Consider the following 18,214-nt stretch of genomic DNA (forward strand, 5'->3'; position numbering starts at 1 on the left):
ATACTATAAAAGATAAAGAAAATATGGCAAGCTGAATGCTCATTTGCGTGTAGTAACCTGGACGAGTGCAGTTGCCCTCTGTTGGCTCGTAGCTATTTGTAGAGTGTCAGCATGCCCCTAACTGACACCGTTGCAGAACATTTGGGAGAAAAAAGTGTCTGCCAGAATACTGATCTTATAAACCCACTAAAGATTGGCCATTAAGAGTCACCTACAGATAAATTCAAGAATTTCTGGAAACATTTTTGTCTCTATCCCTGCTACGGCACGGTCACATCCTTTACTGTGGAAAAAAGGTTTGTAGTTTTTTCTAAGTCCCCTCTCTGTACTCAAGGAATTGAGAGCAAAGGCAAACAGGATTCTGACCAACTGCTATAAATCTGTATTGGAATAATAAAATTGCTCTTATTTTACCATTCTAGAAAGCATCTTGGTTTTTGGATGAGTGGTGAATTTTTCCCTCTATGATAAATGCTTCATATTTGTATTTTCAAAATATTTTTTTACAAACACAGTAGCAACAATGTTGCTTTAGGGAGAAAATACTCACTTCTTTTACTTGAATTCTTGTTTGCTTTTATTCTGACCATAAATTAGCTTGCCTTTTTTTTTTCATTTCTGGAACATATAGAATATGATTTCTGGAACGAAAATTAGTGAAAGCCTTGGGTTCAAAACAAATGCTTTTATCAGATTCTCTCTAACTATTAGAGAGCATTTTCCAAAACTGGTTTTATTTTTAATCATAATTTCCTATATGGGAGAAACCAATTAGTATTGTAATGTTAAGCTTCACACCATTTAGAAATATCTGAATTAGATCAGGTTGCTAGCTTTGCTCATCTCCAATACATTTAGGAAGAAGGAGCCACAAGCACAGGGTGGAGTTTTCTTTAAGATATGAGATGTGGGGTGTTGGTTTTTTTTTCCTTTCCAGCCCCTGCCTGGGAATGGACCAATGCCACCACTCTTTGTTATGGTGTGTCTGCTGAAAGAGTTTTTGCTACTCAAGCACAGTCAGTGGGTTAAAGCAAGTTTGCAAGTCTTGGGAGCTGTGCATTTGTTTCACATGGGTCTCAGTTCTTCTCCTGTGATAGCTGGTTGTAGTCATTGCTGATGTGGATAAATTTGAAATAGTGGCATACATTTCTCTAGCATTGCTGCATCTAGGTCAACTTTTTCAATTGTTTTGATTTTTTTTTCCTCATGCCTGTACTTTACAATTGTCTCAACGGAAAATGACAAACTTCTGCAGTATAAGCCAATCCACATAAAGAAGTGTTTCTCTATGCAGTATAATGCTATTTTTATTCTAGTGTTATAGCTATATTTCGCCATGCCCACCGTTGCAATGCTCTCCCCTGTCATGGACACAGAGTCTGTATTTTATGCCAGCAAAAATATTTACATGGAGAGATTGCACTGGGTTGGAATTAACTTCAATATCCATCATGACCTTAAATGTCATTAGTTTTTAACAGCTGTGCTGTTTAATTGCATCAATATTTTATGAAAAGAAACAGATCTAAAATAAAACTGTAGACTGCATAGAACTTAACGTTATGATTCCATCTTACATGTGTGGTTTTATTTAAAATATAAGCTAAATGTTCAGCAGACTGCCATTTGAATAATTAGGAAAATTATACCTGGAAGTTATGTTATGACCAATTTAACGTTAAGTCAGTGCAGTTCTCAGAAATTAGAATTTCTGTCACAAGCATTCTCTTTTTTAAGATTTAGTTCTTTTTAACATTAACATCAGAAATGATACATTTACTACCTGGAAATTCCAGTTCTTGAAATCAAATTGTAAAGAAGGTTTGGGGTTTGTTGTTGTGCTTGTGATGGACATGGATCTTCCAATTCATTCTCTGGCCAAGAATTTGAAAAAAATGCAAAGTTGAATGACAGGTAATAACTCATATATTGATATCATGTATCTTAAATTCTGGTATTATGTGCAAACTGTAGAAAACCTCTTTCATAATATAAAGTGACATTTGCTTCCAGGTGAAACAGACATTGGGATTTTTAAAATAAAATACTAAAAAAAAAAAATCTTATTAAGACATACTGTAGGGTTATGTGAAGTGTATTTTTCTGTCACTATATTCAGAATATCACCTCTCTGTTACTCAGTGGTAAATTTAGGTTGAAATCAGGATGCTTTCAAGTGAAGCCCCTACTGTAGCTTTTGTATACTTTTCCGAGTATGTTCATATGGCCCGGTATACACATGTACAAGTATTTATAGCTGTAATACAGGCTCGCCAGCAGGGCAAGGGAGGTGATTCTGCCCCTCTGCTCTGCTCTGGTGTGACCCCAGCCAGAGTCCTGCGTCCAGCTCTGCAGCCCTCAGCACAGGAAAGACATGGACCTGGTGGAGTAGGTCCAGAGGAAGGCCACAAAAATGATCAGAGGGCTGGAGCACCTCTCCTGTGAGGAAAGGCTGAGAGAGTTGGGGCTGTTCAGCCTGGATAAGAGAAGGCTGCAGGGAGACCTTATAGCAGCCTTCCAGTACCTGCAGGAGCCTACAAGAAAGCTGGAGAAAGACTTTTTACAAGGGCATGTGGTGATAAGGACAAGAGTTAATGGCTTTAAACTGAAAGAGGGTAGATTTAGACTGGATATAAGGAAGAAATTCTTTACTGTGAGGGTGGTGAGGCACTGGAACAGCTTGCCCAGAGAAGCTGTGGCTGCCCCCTCCCTGGCAGTGTTCAAGACCAGGTTGGATGGGGCTTTGAGCAACCTGGTCTAGTGGAAGGTGTCCCTGCCCACGGCAGGGGTTTAGGAACTAGATGATCTTTAAGGTCTCTTCCAACCCAAACCCTTCCATGATTCTACACAAGTATAGGTATGCATAAGTACTCTTCTGTTTCATTTTTTTCTCATTATAGGTTAAAAAAGAAATCCGTTCTCACCATGTTCCTGGGCAACTGGCTTCAGGTGGCCCTGCTTGAGCAGGGGAGTTACACCAGATGACCTCCCAGCCTCAGCCACCCTGTGCTTCTGTGATTTCATTTCCCTTTTCAAATACATCAAAACTTTAAAAAGGCTCCATTTCTCCTTCACTAGAGCCTTTCCACCACTTTGCACAGCCTGCCTGCTGCAGAGCAGGGCAGTGTGCGTGCAAAGATTTGAAAAGCCTGTTTGTGGCAAGGAGAAGGAGCTCCCGTCTCTTAAAAGAGTCCTTTTGAACTACCCACAGCCACAGCATTTGCCTCACTCACAACTGAGATTACACTGTTTAGACGGGATCTTCACTCTCACCTTTTTTCCTAGTAAGTGTAGGAGACGGAAATGGATTTATTCTTTTCCTGGCGCTCTGTGCAGTGCTATTTGGAAGACTAGCTGTGTTAACATGTGATTTCTATTACATTGTATATTGAGAAATATGAATTTTTACTTTTACCACTTCCTAAACTTGAAGTCCAGAATGAATAGTTCAGATTTTAGGATGTACTGCAGAATTTCCTCCACTCTTCTTGTTTGCTAGCTTTCTACGATGAGATAGGGAAAATGACGTAAAGGGACTACTAATACTTGATTACAAGTTTTATTTTTTGAAACTTGAAATAATGGACAAATGCTTCAGTGCCACAAGCCATTTCTTGCTAATTTACATTAAGCTACATCCAATAAAATTGAAGTTCTCATTCCTCATGTTTTGGGGATTGCATCTGCTGAAAGAAGACTCTGTGCTCCAAAGCATTTATAATGTGCCAACCACAAAAGGCCGTGGTCTTTAGGATTTCCTTTGACATATTCGTGCTTAGTCATACAGTTTACAGTAACAAGTAAGGCTAAAGACTCTTGGACAGGAAACAAAGACTTGATAAAGAATAGCGTACTTTGAAATTTCACATCTATCATATTTTTACGAGGTATGACTCACCTTCCTAGAAAAATATAACAAAGCATTTGCTGTCACAGCATCTGACACTGCTTTCGAAAAATATCCTTTGTTTAACTTCCTGTGGTGGTTGTCCTAGAAATTTGGGGAAAATAGAACTGGCTTTCAGAATCATTTCCATGAACAATGTCTATCTTATTCTGCACACAAGGGATTTAACCTGTGCTTTATGGGTGAGGGAGGCGAAGCCATTTCTCTCCTTCCGATAGCGACAACAGTCGGAAGCGCAGTGAAATTCTGGTTTTGCTTCATAATGTCCATGAGGAGCAGTTAGGCTTTGGCAGATAGATATGAATTGCATTTTGATTCTTTTCAAAAACTCGAGTCAGTATGCAGGGTGAAATTTAAGGTCATGCCGCTAGTCAGAGCAGTTCCGGTTAAACAGATCTGCTATTGACGCTGCTGGTGCCCCCCTTTCAATAGGAAGGAATAAGGGAAGCTGCTGACGAGGAGTGATGACAGCTGCTGCCAACAGCAGTGATAGTGGGTTCAGTAATCTAATAAACTGGGTCATTATGCTTTTTAGAGTCAAATAGCTGAATAAAACTGATGGGGAGTACTTGTTTTTACCATTATTAGAGCAGTTCTTCTGTGCAAGTTGTGATTTGTGCGAAATACAGTATTTAAGCCTTTATATATTGCTATTACAACATTTGTTCTGGATCACCCTCATAATGAGCATACAGGTAATGAGAACTCACATTCTGTGTAAATAATCAATGCAAAATGTTACTGACAGTCAATGTAGTGTTTTATTCATGTTTCATATCTCTATTTTTTTTCCTTGAAACAGAGATGGTATTGTAAAAGTATCCCAACTGGTAATACTTAATCATAGTCGATTCTTCTGGCTAACAAACTTAGCAACAGTACATCAGCCATGAAGATAAGCAGGATCCCAGCGTTTCCATTCATTTTAAATTTATGGGGTTTCATTTTGTCTCCATCACCAGAAAGTGGCTTGAAGAGAAGCTTTCCTGGCTGTCTGAGAAGTCCTCTGTTGAAGGCAGGGTGCTGTGGTGGCCACAGCTTCTGGCGCCAGGGGCTGGAAGCAGGACCTTACAGTGCTCCAGCTCAGCTTTTCTTTTCAGGAGCCCAGCTCCCCTGATGGTCTTAAGTATAAGCCATGTTGTGTAGGTTTCCTTCTCCTCCCCTGCAAGTACAGCTGTGAATATAAAATAGAAGAAAGAATTTGGCATCCAATGAGAGGATGGGATTATTTTATTGCCGGTTATGAGGATTGTTTGGTAGAGTACCAAGGGAAACTGAGAGATCAGTCCGACTTCTGTTTTTTGCCATTTTTGGTCTTTGCCAATTTGGCACTCGCCAGAGTAAGACTTAATTTCATCTGGGAAAGAAACAAGCTAGCTTTTGGATACTGTGGGGTGGAAGTGTCTCAGCCCAGCAGTTGTTGTTCCCTAAGCCACGCCTCAGAGGAAACATTTTTTAGATTTATTTTTTTTTCTTAAATTTAGAAATGAGAGAGAAGAGAGTAAATGATCTCAGCTCTGAGAACAAGTCATAAAAATGACTAAATAACTAGAAATGACAAATCTGTATGGTCTGAACATTAAGTGGGCTGAGAACAAGGTGTCCTGTATTTGTGATGATTGAAGGGAAAAGTCAAAATCAAAAGCACGTAACAAACTTCTTAGTTCTAAAGACACATGTTTTTGAACTCTTCAGGTGGATTTACTTCAAAAAGTGGCTTTTCTAATTTTAAAATGTGTTCTTAAATTTTACTAAGGATTGCCTTTTATTCTTGAAAAGGTAACCATTCATGAAACTCAGATGATCCTACCCATAAACCATAGATTCAGACCCAGCCTTCAGCACCTAAATGATCTCCTCTAAGGAGAGGTTTACCCAGTATCAGGCTTCTTACTACTTCTGTTCTTCTAGTTCCTTAGCTACATGTATTAGAAACTTAATGGTCTGTGTGCCTGCAATATCAATACCTGTTTTGAGCATCTCCTTGACTTTGATGCAGAGATTAACACTATCTCAGCTTTAAACTTCACCTTGCTTATGAGAAAGTAGATTTTGAATAGCAAAAGTACATCCTTTAGGGGAGCTGCACATCGAGGGCAAATGTTCAATGTGCAGATTCTGAGCCAAGTGCTTTTGAAGCACCTATTTCACACTTTTTCTGAAAATCAGTAGCAATGTGAATTCCCCCCCTCAGACGGAACCAGGTGGCTTGTAAACAATTGCAGCTAGGGCTGCAGTGATCAGGAACAGAATTGTAGGAGCCAGAAGATCTCTTCCTTGCAAGTTCTTGCAGGCTTCTCAAAATCATTGTGGCCCCTTCTTTGCTTTTCTTGGGTCAGTCAATGCCAGCCACTGCCTGGAGAAGGAAGAATTTGCTTCTTTTTCCCAGAACTGACCAAGTGGAACATCTTGGGGCCTGTGTTTATCTCCCTGTGGTTCAGCTCTCTGTGAATTAGATAGGCATCAGAAATCTTCAAAGACTTTTGAAACCCATTTTTCCACTTTCAATACCTAATTGTTAGTGGCTGATACAGCTTTTTCAGTCCTGATGAAATCAATGCTGTCTGCTATTGGTTCTTTGGCATCCTCTCTAAAAATGCATGTTGACAACAACTGTTCTGCTGGCACCGTCTACCTCACTACCATATCCCTGTCCACAAGATGTCTTTATGAGTTCTGTGAACCCATTGAAAACTGAAGCACTTTCTCATTTTTTTCTTCCTGTATTTAATGGATCTAAGTTCCTTGTAGCAACAAGGAGTCTGACTGTCTTTCATTGTCCATCTTGTGCCTGGGTTTTAGTGATGATGATGATCACTTGTGAAAAATACAAGCTTGTTACCTGAAGTCAGTAATCCATGAAAGAAAGAAGGTCTTCTGCCTCTGGTAGGCTTTGCTGGGGAGAAGGAGTATCTGGCCTTTGGATCAGAAGATATCAGGTCCTGGTGACTAAATACAACTTTCTTCAGCATGACAAAAGCTGACAGCTAGACTCCGTGCTACATATGCAGCTGCAGCGTTGTGGATAGATTTGGGTGCTGCAATTGAAGAAAGATAAACAAATGGATGAAGTCCAGAGGAGAGAAATGAGTGCTAAGTGTTTTAAAAAGATAATTTTCTGAAAGAGTGGAAGAATTGAGATGATTACATGTAAGAAAAGGAGACTGGGACAATTTTAGTCTTCAAATATAATGCACATCTTATTGCAAAGAGGAAAGGTTTTCCGGTGGTAGACAAGACAGGAGGCCAAAACAGAACAAGAGAAAATGTTTAGGTTTTAAATTTTCAACAAAAACCTATATTGAAGCACCAGAATAGCTTGCTGAGGAGATCACAGCAGTATTTGAAAGAACGTTAGGAACAAGTCAGACAAAGATGTGTCAAAAATTACAGAGCTATGGTTGATCCTGCCATTGTGAACAGGTTTGCTTTAGATGCCTGCGTGAGATCCCTTTATTGCCCTACTCTTTTTTTAATAGCTGTTTCTCATGATGAGGACCAAAATCTTTCCACTGGAAGACAGAGAGGTATCTCATTCTTTGTGGTTCTGATTTGGAGAAGAAAGGCCTCCACAGGCTAAATCATAAAACTAAATATTAGCCTTTTTCCCTGTGCAGCATAACTCAGATTTGAAAGGTACTTCTGCTGTTTTAGATGCTAGTAAGCTGGAACGCCTTTTGCAGTGGACTGGAGTCATGAGGACTTTCGGATGCAGTAGCATAGTCGGTGTCTTAAATAAGCTGGCCTTACTCTTTCAGCTAGCTTAGTTTCTCTGTAAATGTTCACAGTTTGCTCTTCTCCTCTGACAACCTCCCCACGAGAAATAAAGTTTTACTTTAGTCTTAATTTTACTGTATTTGAAGTATATCTATTTGAAGAATGAGACCAATATCTTAATTTTCTGTGTCTGGAGTCCTTCAAAATACTTCTGTCTGGGCTCTCGCACCCTTTCCTTCTGAAAAAGGTCATAACCAGAATATTTTGTGATAGTTTGAATGCCCTAGCCACTATACCCATCCAGTAGAATCAGTCATGTTTTATTTAATGTTAGTCTGAAGATATTCCCACATTAATTTAAATTTCGTAAGAATAAAGTAGAGCAAACTTCAATTCCACTGAACTTTTTGTTACTCCCCTATGTGCTTGTATCTCTTAGTGGAAAGATGCTGTAGAATTCTATAAAATGTAATACTTTGTAAATGTTTCCAGAATAACCAAATATATTCATTTTTTTTGTATTTCAGGAACTGCATCTGTGGCTGTTGCAGGTCTTCTTGCAGCTCTGCGTATCACCAAGAACAGGTTATCAGATCACACAGTGCTATTCCAGGGAGCTGGAGAGGTATGTATTTTTATACATCAGGAAAAATTGTGCTATGAAGATTTTTCTTGATTTTTAATCAAGTTACATGTATCCCAGTAACAAGAAGATTAAATGGCTAGAATGATCACTAGCACTTGAGAAATCTGGTTGTTAATTAAAATTTAAATTTACAGAAAAATCTCTGATCATCTGGTCAAACTTTGTATTTTTTGTAAGACATTTTGTGGAGATCTGTTCTTTTTAAAACTTCAGATGGTAGCTCTTCAGCTATAAACTATTGAGCTGCTCTCAATATAAACAAACAAAACTGTCTGGAAAGATGAGAAAATATGTCAGGCTACCAAAGAGAAATGAAATAAAGTGTGTTTACCAGAGTCAGTGTTATTTAGTAAGAAGCAGTGCCCCTTTGATATTTTTTTTCCTGTCATTAAATACAGTTCTTCACTATTCTGCATGCCAAGAGCATACATTTCTGAAGATCCTTATGCACAATATTTTTTGATACTAATTTTTCAGTATAAATTCCTAAGCCACTGACACACAAGTGAAGATTATGCTTATCTACAGTGTGGCTAGCTGTCATTTCTTGTACAAAGTCTACAACCCCATGCAGATTTATGAAAATTATTCTTTGTGGTCACCAAACCCCCCTTTGGGTGCAATAAACTAATCCAGCTTTGTGTAGTCCAGATATCTTTAATTTGATTCAATATTTGGTGCTACTGAGATCAGATCTGTAGTATTCAGAATGACTTGCATCCATGTTGGGCATGGCAACACCTTTGCACATTACGACTGTCCATTTCTCTAAAGTTCCTTCCCCTGATTTTGCTCCATGTTCCACAGACAGATGAATCTGTGGTCTAATGTTTGGCTTTTTTTCATTAGTATTGTCAGTGTGCCTGTTGCTGCAAACAGCTAATGGTAGATATCATCCCTACCACGGGAGCTCATTCCTAATAAAACTACTTCTTTCTTAATTAAAAAAGGGGAATCTCACTTGATTCTCAGTGAAACTAAATAATAAAGAACAAGAAACAGAATCAACCCCATAAATATATATATGAGTTGGCAATCAGAAGTACTGAGTGGTCTGTTGGCTCATTTTGTTGCCTGTTTTACAATCTGTACCTGTGTGACATTTTATCTGTTGGGTGAAATAAAGTCCAGCAAGAATGATACATGTTTCAGCAAAATATTGATAAGTGAATTTTTCTCGTCCCTGCTTTCACTGGGAGCACAGCCAAGTCTAGAGTTACCAAACACATGAATAGTAGGTAAAAGGAGACTTACCTTCTTGATGGACGTTTTTATAAAAGATAAGAGCAAAACATCTTTTAGGACTGCATTTTACTTTCGGGCATGCAGAGTGTGGTTTCCTTAGGTTAAAACTGCAAAGAAAATCTAATGAACAAAATAAAATTTCAAAGAAGAAAAAATACATCATGTATTCTGAGATTATTATGTGGAATAAATGTTAGTTTTAGCTTTTTTTATTAGAGTTTAAATATTTATTATGCTCTCCACACTGGAAATTTAATCTTATGATTTATCTATACTATGACTTACGTATGTGATTTAAGATTTATCTATATTATTTATCTACATTATGGTTTCTAATTACCAAATGGTAGCAACAGTTCATTAGTGTTTACTTTTCAAACAATAATGGTTCAGTTTTATTGTTGAATAAAATTAAGAGACTTCTCTAAATTAGTGGGTAGAGGAAACAAGTGAGCAGGGGATTTCTTTCATTTCTAGTTTCGTATAATACTTCTCTTTCTTTCAGGCTGCACTGGGGATAGCAAACCTCATTGTTATGGCTATGGAAAAAGAAGGAGTATCTAAAGATGCAGCTATCAAAAGGATATGGATGGTGGACTCAAAGGGATTAATAGTAAAGGTAATACAATTTTGTCATTCCTTTAAATATCATGATAGTTATTTCCAGTCTGAGATAAAGGCCAGAATGTATTTTTTGTGAAAGCAACTACAACAATTTATCTATCTTGACATAGCAAGCTCCTTTTCTAAAGTGTATTAAATGAATGGCAGGCTCCCATGTTACTTCAGGAGGGGCGTGATTATGCTTGGAATTCCTGCTCTATATTCCTATTAGGGATGAGCACATAATGAAGAGAATTTTTCAGCTGTTCATTAAAAAACGTGTAAGGAAAGAAATGTTCAACTTGTGGATTCAGTATTTCCTATGTTAATGCGACCATTATTTTTTAGCACAATGGTGCACAAAAGTGTAGAGATACATTATTAGGATGGCATTCCAGGATTTTTTAAAAAGAACAAAAGTATTTTTGAAAAGAATGTTTTCCTGGTGTTGCAAGCATGTCATCCTTCTGCAAGAACTGAGATATATTGCATCAAATAGCTTCTACGCACAGTAACATAGCTCATGTTGCAGATGTTGTGGTCTGCAGTGCTATCAACACTGGTCAGAATTTGAAGCTGCTGAAAGACTTCATCAGTCACCCTTACCTCATTCCTTCCGTATGCCAAAATAAAGAAACATATGAATTCCATGTGCCAGAATAAAGAAACCGGTATGTTTTAAAAGGTGGTTATATATTTAATAGTTTGTGAGCTACTTAAAAGAAATGGATGAGGCCAGTTCACTTTGTTTTTTCACCTTGCCTGTTGGCTAGCATCATAGAAGTTAGCAGTGTTTATGGTCATCGTTGTTGGTACTGCACTCTTGTGCAGTGTTCTTTAGCTGTCTGATATTTAGGATCTTGTGTAGTTCACATAACTTGGCGTCAGGAGCACACATTCTGCAGTCAGTATCTGTGTTGGTTTATGGAACAGCATCACAGCACCTTTCACTCGTGCAGTTAAAGGGAAAATAGTAGCATCATACACACTGAGATGGGAGAAAGTATTACTAGGGTCATCTTGGACATCCCTTGCCAGAAAGCACAAAAGTAGCCTGACCAGATACAGAATAATGCTGGTATTTGCTGCAATCTAAGACACAGATTTTTTTCTGGTTTTGTTTGTTTGTTTTAATGAGTGTTTTTAATTCCTTTTGGTTTTCATCTAATAATCTTAAAGTGCTTTTCTGTCCTAACAGAGATGACTGGGAACAGGCTGCCCAGGGAGGTGGTGGAGTCACCATCCCTGGAGGTGTTCAAAAAAAGTGTAGACATGGCACTTCAGGACATGGTTTAGTAGGCATGGTGGTGATGGGTTGATGGTTGCACTTGATCTTAGAGGCCTTTTCTAACCTTAATAATTCCATGATTCCATGAACGTCTGCGTATCTTCTGTGGCTGTTGAAACCTAGAGGTTGCCTAAGAGGAATGGCATGTTGCACCATTTTCTCCACCATAGAGACTGGGATTATCAAATAATACAATTGAACTAAAATCACCTCCTGATGGTGGTAAGGAAACAAACTGACAGGGGCAGAAGAATAGGAACTTCACAGCCCTAAGCAGTAAAACAGGTTTTGGCTGTGTGTCAGTCCAGCCAAAGTGATTAACCAGCCTTTCTACTCTCCTGCTCCTTTCTTTTTCCTACTCCTTTTACACCTCTCACTGCTAATTTGCTAGTCAGTTGAGAAGCTGGGTTGTTGCTCTTGGTACGCAGTGACTAATTCCTTTCACAGTTTCTAAATTTTTAGTGACTCAGTGACTGTATCCTTTCCTCACCACCTTCTAGCTTCAGCTCTCTCAAGTGGGGCCAAAACCAATCAGTGTCTCACACAGCCTTTAAGTCCCTTTCCTCTGCTTATTCTTCTTGGTAGGCCTTGAATTTGGGTTTCATCCAAAAAGCAGTCCACTGAATTTCATATTCTGCCCAGAGTATATTTGCGAACTGTTAGTGATAGCCAGACATAACATCTGTCTGAGATAGATTAGGACTAAATTTGTGGCCAGATGTTGACGCAAGCAGCGGGAGCTGATGGTGCACATTTTGGGTCATTGCTAGTGTTTCTGGAAGACCTGGGAGCACCAGTCTCCCCGTCTGGCTGTCCTGGGGGGGGGCTCAAGAATGGGTGGGCGCTTCCTGCTGCAGTGTGTGTGAGTGTAGAGCCCACTGGACCTAGAGCTCAAGATATTTCAGTATGAGGCCTGAGCTGGGCATAAGGAAACCTGTCCTTGGTCTAGGGCTCTGCAAGTCCTCTCTTGGCTTTTTTCTGCAGCTAAATGTTCCCCCTAAAAAATAAAAATTAAAAACTAAAAATGCCCCTCCTTCCCCCCCAAATCATAAAAGAAAGAAAATACAATGTAAGCCTCTTGAAACTTGTGATTTAACTGCTGGGAGGTCATATATACAGCAAGTAAAGAATTAAGCTATTCCTGGTTACTTTTTCTGGCCTGAGAAAGCAAGCTGTACTTTAGGTCTGCTTAGGAAATTATTTTGTCTTTATCTGATCGCAGAAAAGTGCTGCAAGACTTTGAAGGACTTTCAAAACTCTTGGAAATGAGAGAAGTAAAATGAGGAAGATTAGTGAGAACACTGTACAATGGGAAGGATTCTGTTGTTAGAAACCTTTTCCTTGTCGCAAAGATAAGATTTGTCAAACCACAGCATAGATCACCAATTTTTGCATAAGCTAAACTGCCTTTCATCTCTTCCTACTGAGGAGGTGTATCAATGGATACCTGTTCAACAAAAGTCCCTTAAAATCTGCCCCAACAAAAACTGCCTGGCCAAAAGAGCTTTACTTGAAGTAGGGGAGACCTTTTCAGTCCTAGAAATATTCTGATCTGTTGCTTTAGCGGTATGAGAAATAACAAGACTCTCTGAAGACTCAGCGATTACTTTGTCCAACTAAACTAATTTTTACATCATTTTTATCCTATGCTGTCCTTTGATCATTAATCTTGCAAGGCATGATTGTAGATTTAAACACTATTTCTCTTTTCATCTACTTCCTGTAGTATTTCAACCAGTGCAAACCAAAGAAAAACAACCTTGGAACTTTTGTTGACCTGACTGCAAACACTTTCCACCTTTTTCTTCTTCCCCCACCCCCAAAAGCTGCCACGAAGTCACTTATCAGGCTTTTGTAGCTGATTTTTCCTTTGTGGCTTTTCAGTTTTAGTTCAAGTGCAGCTGTTTTCATTTTCCTGTTATTCCTCCCCTGCCCCCCTGGGAACCATCTTTTTTCATTAAGCCAAGTTTGATGACCAACTTTTCTGCTATGTTGTGGTGAAGGAGCTGGTGATGAAGGTTATGTTTGTTATACTGTCTATAGCTGTGTTTTCTGCTGCATTCTAGAGACCTTCTAATGTTGCTTATATTGTTTTGAGGTTGCTGAGATTTTTTTTTAATCTGTTCAGTATGCTTTCGCCTTTCAAAACTATTTTTTCTCCAAAGGTGGATGAAGAAGGTTTGCAGATCATAACATCATTGGAATTTTACCACTTGAACTATATGAACTATATGACTTTATTCCTTGAAACAGATATCAGTCCTCTTGAAATGCCTGTCTTAATTATCCCAGTGCATTCAGATGGAAGTTTTAATGTTTAATTAAAAGACACTTCTAAAGTTGCTTTCGCACTCTTGTGTACTTGAAGTTTACGCATAAGCAGTTGGGACTCATGTTTAATTCTGAATTTCTGAATTCTGCCACATTGTCACATTCTGTCTGATTGATGAATGAACACACTGATGGGTAGCGTCTCCCGTATTCCTTTTCCTTCCCATATCCTCAGTGTTCACAGTTTTTTTTTCTGTTATTCACACAGATATACATAAATGTGTGATGTGTGATGAATGCATTTTGTGTCATCTTTGAAGCTGCCATAGTGTCATGCTTAGCTATATTAGTGGCCATATCTTCACCCATGAACTTGAAAGACAGTAAATTATTTTGTGTCAAGTAGCTGAGAAGAGCCAGAAAGTGATAAACTTGGGAGATTCACAAGTTTCACCATTGTCTGAGCATTTTAGAAATGTGCTGCAAATAAATCTTATTTGGAAAAGATCCTCACAACCAATGAAATGGCAGTAGATACAACCCTAGTTCAAGTTCATGGTTTGGTCGAAGTTGGATACATACATAGTTCAATCCTTGCTTAGAGAACGATGGAAGAGAAGAGGGGACATTTGGGGCTGACACCAGAATTTCAATGCCATATAGGTGTGGTCGCTCCTATTACAATCAGCAGAGCTCATATAACTTGTGAAAGAACCTTTAGAGCTTACAATCAAGTATCTTAATATTGAACTGAATTCCATCCAGACTGTCCGATTGTTATTGAATTTTCTTATATTTTAGCAATAATCACTTTTTTAAAAGCTTGGTTTTCATTCTAGATACTAATTTCATAATGGTTTTGATGTTAATTTTATATACCACTTAATATTATGTTTGTCTTTTCTGCTAACTTTTAATTATTTCTTGCTTTTTTTTTTATCAACAGTCAGTTACTCTGACTCTTTACTTTTGTTTTTGATCAGTTCATTTATGGCTGACTGCAACTGGCTAGGACTTCTTGAGACAAAAAACTGATACACGTCTTAACAAAGATGCAATGTCTAGGGTATCTCCAAGGCATGACAATCACTTAAAGCAGTTTCTGCCTTATTTTACTCATGTACTATCCCAACAAAGAAATCCTTATTTGCGTTGTCAGTTCTTCTGATGTCTGGGGAATTAATCTGTGCAGTTTCATCTTGCATTTACCTTGTTTATATGAAGTATAAGTTTTGCAGAAAGGAAACATTAATTTGTCTTTGAATGCTCATGGAATTACTCATACTTGGTCAGTAACATATGAAAACAAGTGAGGACAAGGCAAAAGGGTGATTGGTGGGGTGTGCTCAAGTAATATCCATGTTGCATTGTCTTTTAGAGACCCCACCAAAAATTCGGGTGCTAAATTTGTCAGCATGTTTCCTCTTTGATACCATGTACATTAGATGTACTGATGAGATGGTGACCTAATCTGGATGGTTTATGAGTTCATTTGCTCATGCTCTATTATTGAAATGAATGATTCTTGCTCCATTTTGTTTTTGTTGTTCTGTGAGTTCCTGACTTGCTCTGCTTCTCAGATCTTATCTTCCTGAAATAATCATCTTTATGAATTTTGTCCTGCCTGTTACCCTGTCAACACCAGAATTAAATTTCTTACCTAAATCATATATCTTACTGTCTATCATTATCGTAGAATGAATTGGGTTGGAAGGGACCTTCTAGATCATCTAGTTCCGACCCCCCTGCCATGAGCACGGACATCTTCCACTAGACCAGGCTTCTCTAAGCCCCATCCAACCTGGCCTTGAACACTTCCAAGGAGGGGGCAGCCACAGCTTCTCTGGGCAACCTCTTCCAGTGCTTCCCCATCCTCAGAATAACGAATGTCTTTCTTATATCTAATCTAAATCCACCCTCTTTCAGTTGAAAGCCATTCCCCCTTGTCCTATCACTCCATGCCCTTGTAGAAAGTACCTTTCCAGCTTTCTCGTAGGCTCTCTTCAGGTACTGGAAGGCTGCTATAAGGTCTCCCTGCAGCCTTCTCTTCTCCAGGCTGAACAGCTCAACTCTCTCAGTCTTTCCTCATAGGAGAGGTTCTCCAGCCCTCTGATCATTTTAGTGGCCCTCCTCTGGACCCGCTCCACCAGGTCCATGTCTTTCCTGTGCTGAGGGCTCCAGAGCTGGATGCAAGACTCCCCATGGGGTTTCACCAGAGCGGAGTAGAATCACCTCCCTCAACCTGTTGGCCATGTTACTTTTGATGCAGCCCAGGATATAGTTGGCCTTCTGGGCTGCAAGCGCACATTTCTGGGTCATGTTCATCTTCTTGTCAACCAGCACGCCCAAGTCCTGCTCAGCAGGGCTGCTCTCAATCCCTTCATCCCCCAGCCTGTATTTGTGTTTGGGATTGACTTAACCCATGTGCAGGACCTTGGACTTGGCCTCGTTGAGCTTCATGAGGTTCGCACAGGCCCACCACTCAAGCCTGTCGGGGTCTTTCTGGATGGCATCCCTTCCCTTCAGTGTGTCAACTGCACCACACAGCTTGGTGTCATCAGCAAACTTGCTGAGGGTGCACTCGATCCCACTGTCCATGTTGCTGACAAAGATGTTAAACAGCACTGATACCAATACTGACCCCTGAGGAACGCCACTCATCACTGCTCTCCACTTGGACATTGAGCCATTGACCACCACAACTCTTTGAGTGCGGCCATACAGCCAAAACCTCATTCACCGAGTGGTCCATCCATTGAATCCAGAAGTCTGCAATTTAGAGACAAGGATGTCATGCAGGACAGTGTTTGGTGATTTGCTCAAGTCCAGGTAGATGACATCAGTTTCTCTTCCCTTATCCACCAACACTGTAACCTTATCATAGAAGGCCACCAGATTTGTCAGGCACAATTTGCCCTCAGTGAAGCCATGTGTGCTGTCACCAGTCACTTCCTTATCTTCCATGTGCCTTAGCATAGGCGCCAGGAGGATCTGCTCTATGATCTTGCTAGGCACAGAGGTGAGACTGACTGGCCTGTAGTTCCCTGGGTCTTCCTTATTTCCGTTTTTAAAAATGACATTATCTCCTCAAAATGTTGTGGGTTTTCACACGCTTGGCAACAAATTATGTATTAATTTTGTGTCCAAGTTGTCTTGTCTGGTTTTAATCTGCTCTCTTCACCTTTAGTTGAATTGCGCCTGATCAGGAGGCACAATCACTTTATAATTTGGAAAGGCTTGAGTGTCTCTGCTTTTTTGGTTCGTAAGCAAGGTAGCACAGGAGTGCCTGTCACCTGCAAGCCCTAGGGCTTCAGTAACCCTTGACCAGTGAGTCCATATCCATACCTCTGCTGCCCTTTTTTTTTTTTTTTCTTTATTTTGCAACTCTTAGTAACTGATACTCTCCTGGAGTTCTGGCTAGGGAGGGCAGCCAGGCCGCCCCCTCCTAGCATGCTCTCTGTGCCTGTCCAAGCCCAATTGTCCCTTCCTTTTGATGGGCGGGTCTCCCCAGAGAGGTCCCTCAGCTCCTAGTGCTGTCTACTGTCTCTGCCTAGAGCCCTCCAGATGGTTGACCAACAATCTTTAGACCATAGTTTTACTTGTGATGAAAGCGCTAAGAAGCCACGTAGAGATCATCTCCCAACAGGGAGATGTTTCACCACCTTCTCCCATGACTCTTTACCACATCCTTCCCCCCCCCTTCTTTCTTGATGCTTTAACAACTGCTTTTTTGTTTTTGCTCTGAACTCTACAATAGGGAACTTACAGGAAAAATGCAAGTAAAACCAAAACATTTGCATTTGGAAATACTCTACTAATGGACTGCTTTGCTTTTTGGCCTACAGTTCTCATGTCTTTTGTGGTTCTCATGTCTTCAGTATTTAAGAACCTCAGATGAATTTATTAATTTATCTGTGTACTGATCTCTGTTCTCTTGTTTAAATAAGCCGCGGTTGACAGTCAAATGAAGGCAAGTGCTTATATAAACAGATTTGTGCCTCCCCGGTTGGGAGACGGGACAAATGCCAGCGTTGCCTCTAATGTGGGACAGTGCAGTCATCAGGGTGCTCTGGCTGCTTCTCAGCTGCCTCCAATCTGATGGAAAGCACAAACCCTGGAGACCTTCCAGCCCTGCCTCTCGCCTTGCTGGCACAGGGCTGCTCTGCTCTTCAGCCCTGGTTCACAGGGCAGCCCTGGCAGGACCAGTTCAAACAGGCATTAGACTTCACGTTGGTGGTATTTGCAAGATTTGCCTCCTGTTCTGAAGTATGCCATACAGACGTCTGCTGTACAGTCTGGTCTCCTGTTTTCACAGCTGTTTTCTATTAATTTTCTCAGGGTTTTATTGATGGGTCATTTTTGTTTGTTATCTGAGCCTCAATTTGGTTCTATAATCCTATGATATGAGTAACTTTCTGTGGAAACCATGATGTACGTTTGCTTGAAGCCTGATCCCAGTATCTCCTTTGCTTCTTGTGCTGTTGATCAGCCAGTAAAATTAAAAACTTAAGAACCCTCCCTAAAACTAGTAATTGCT

At 39.8% G+C, this 18,214-nt stretch overlaps 1 protein-coding gene across 1 annotated transcript in view; it reads left to right on the forward strand.

Moving 5' to 3' along the window:
• The window catches only part of ME1 (malic enzyme 1), a 185,258-nt gene that overhangs the window by 146,311 nt on the left and 20,733 nt on the right, over positions 1–18,214 (forward strand). Inside the window, exons 8-9 of the mRNA XM_075414440.1 lie at positions 8,152–8,249; positions 10,021–10,134. Coding sequence (XP_075270555.1) covers positions 8,152–8,249; positions 10,021–10,134 — 212 coding nt within the window. The remainder of the gene's footprint in view (positions 1–8,151; positions 8,250–10,020; positions 10,135–18,214) is intronic.

This window comes from Opisthocomus hoazin, chromosome 2 (genome assembly GCF_030867145.1).
Source record: "Opisthocomus hoazin isolate bOpiHoa1 chromosome 2, bOpiHoa1.hap1, whole genome shotgun sequence".
NCBI lineage: Eukaryota > Metazoa > Chordata > Aves > Opisthocomiformes > Opisthocomidae > Opisthocomus > Opisthocomus hoazin.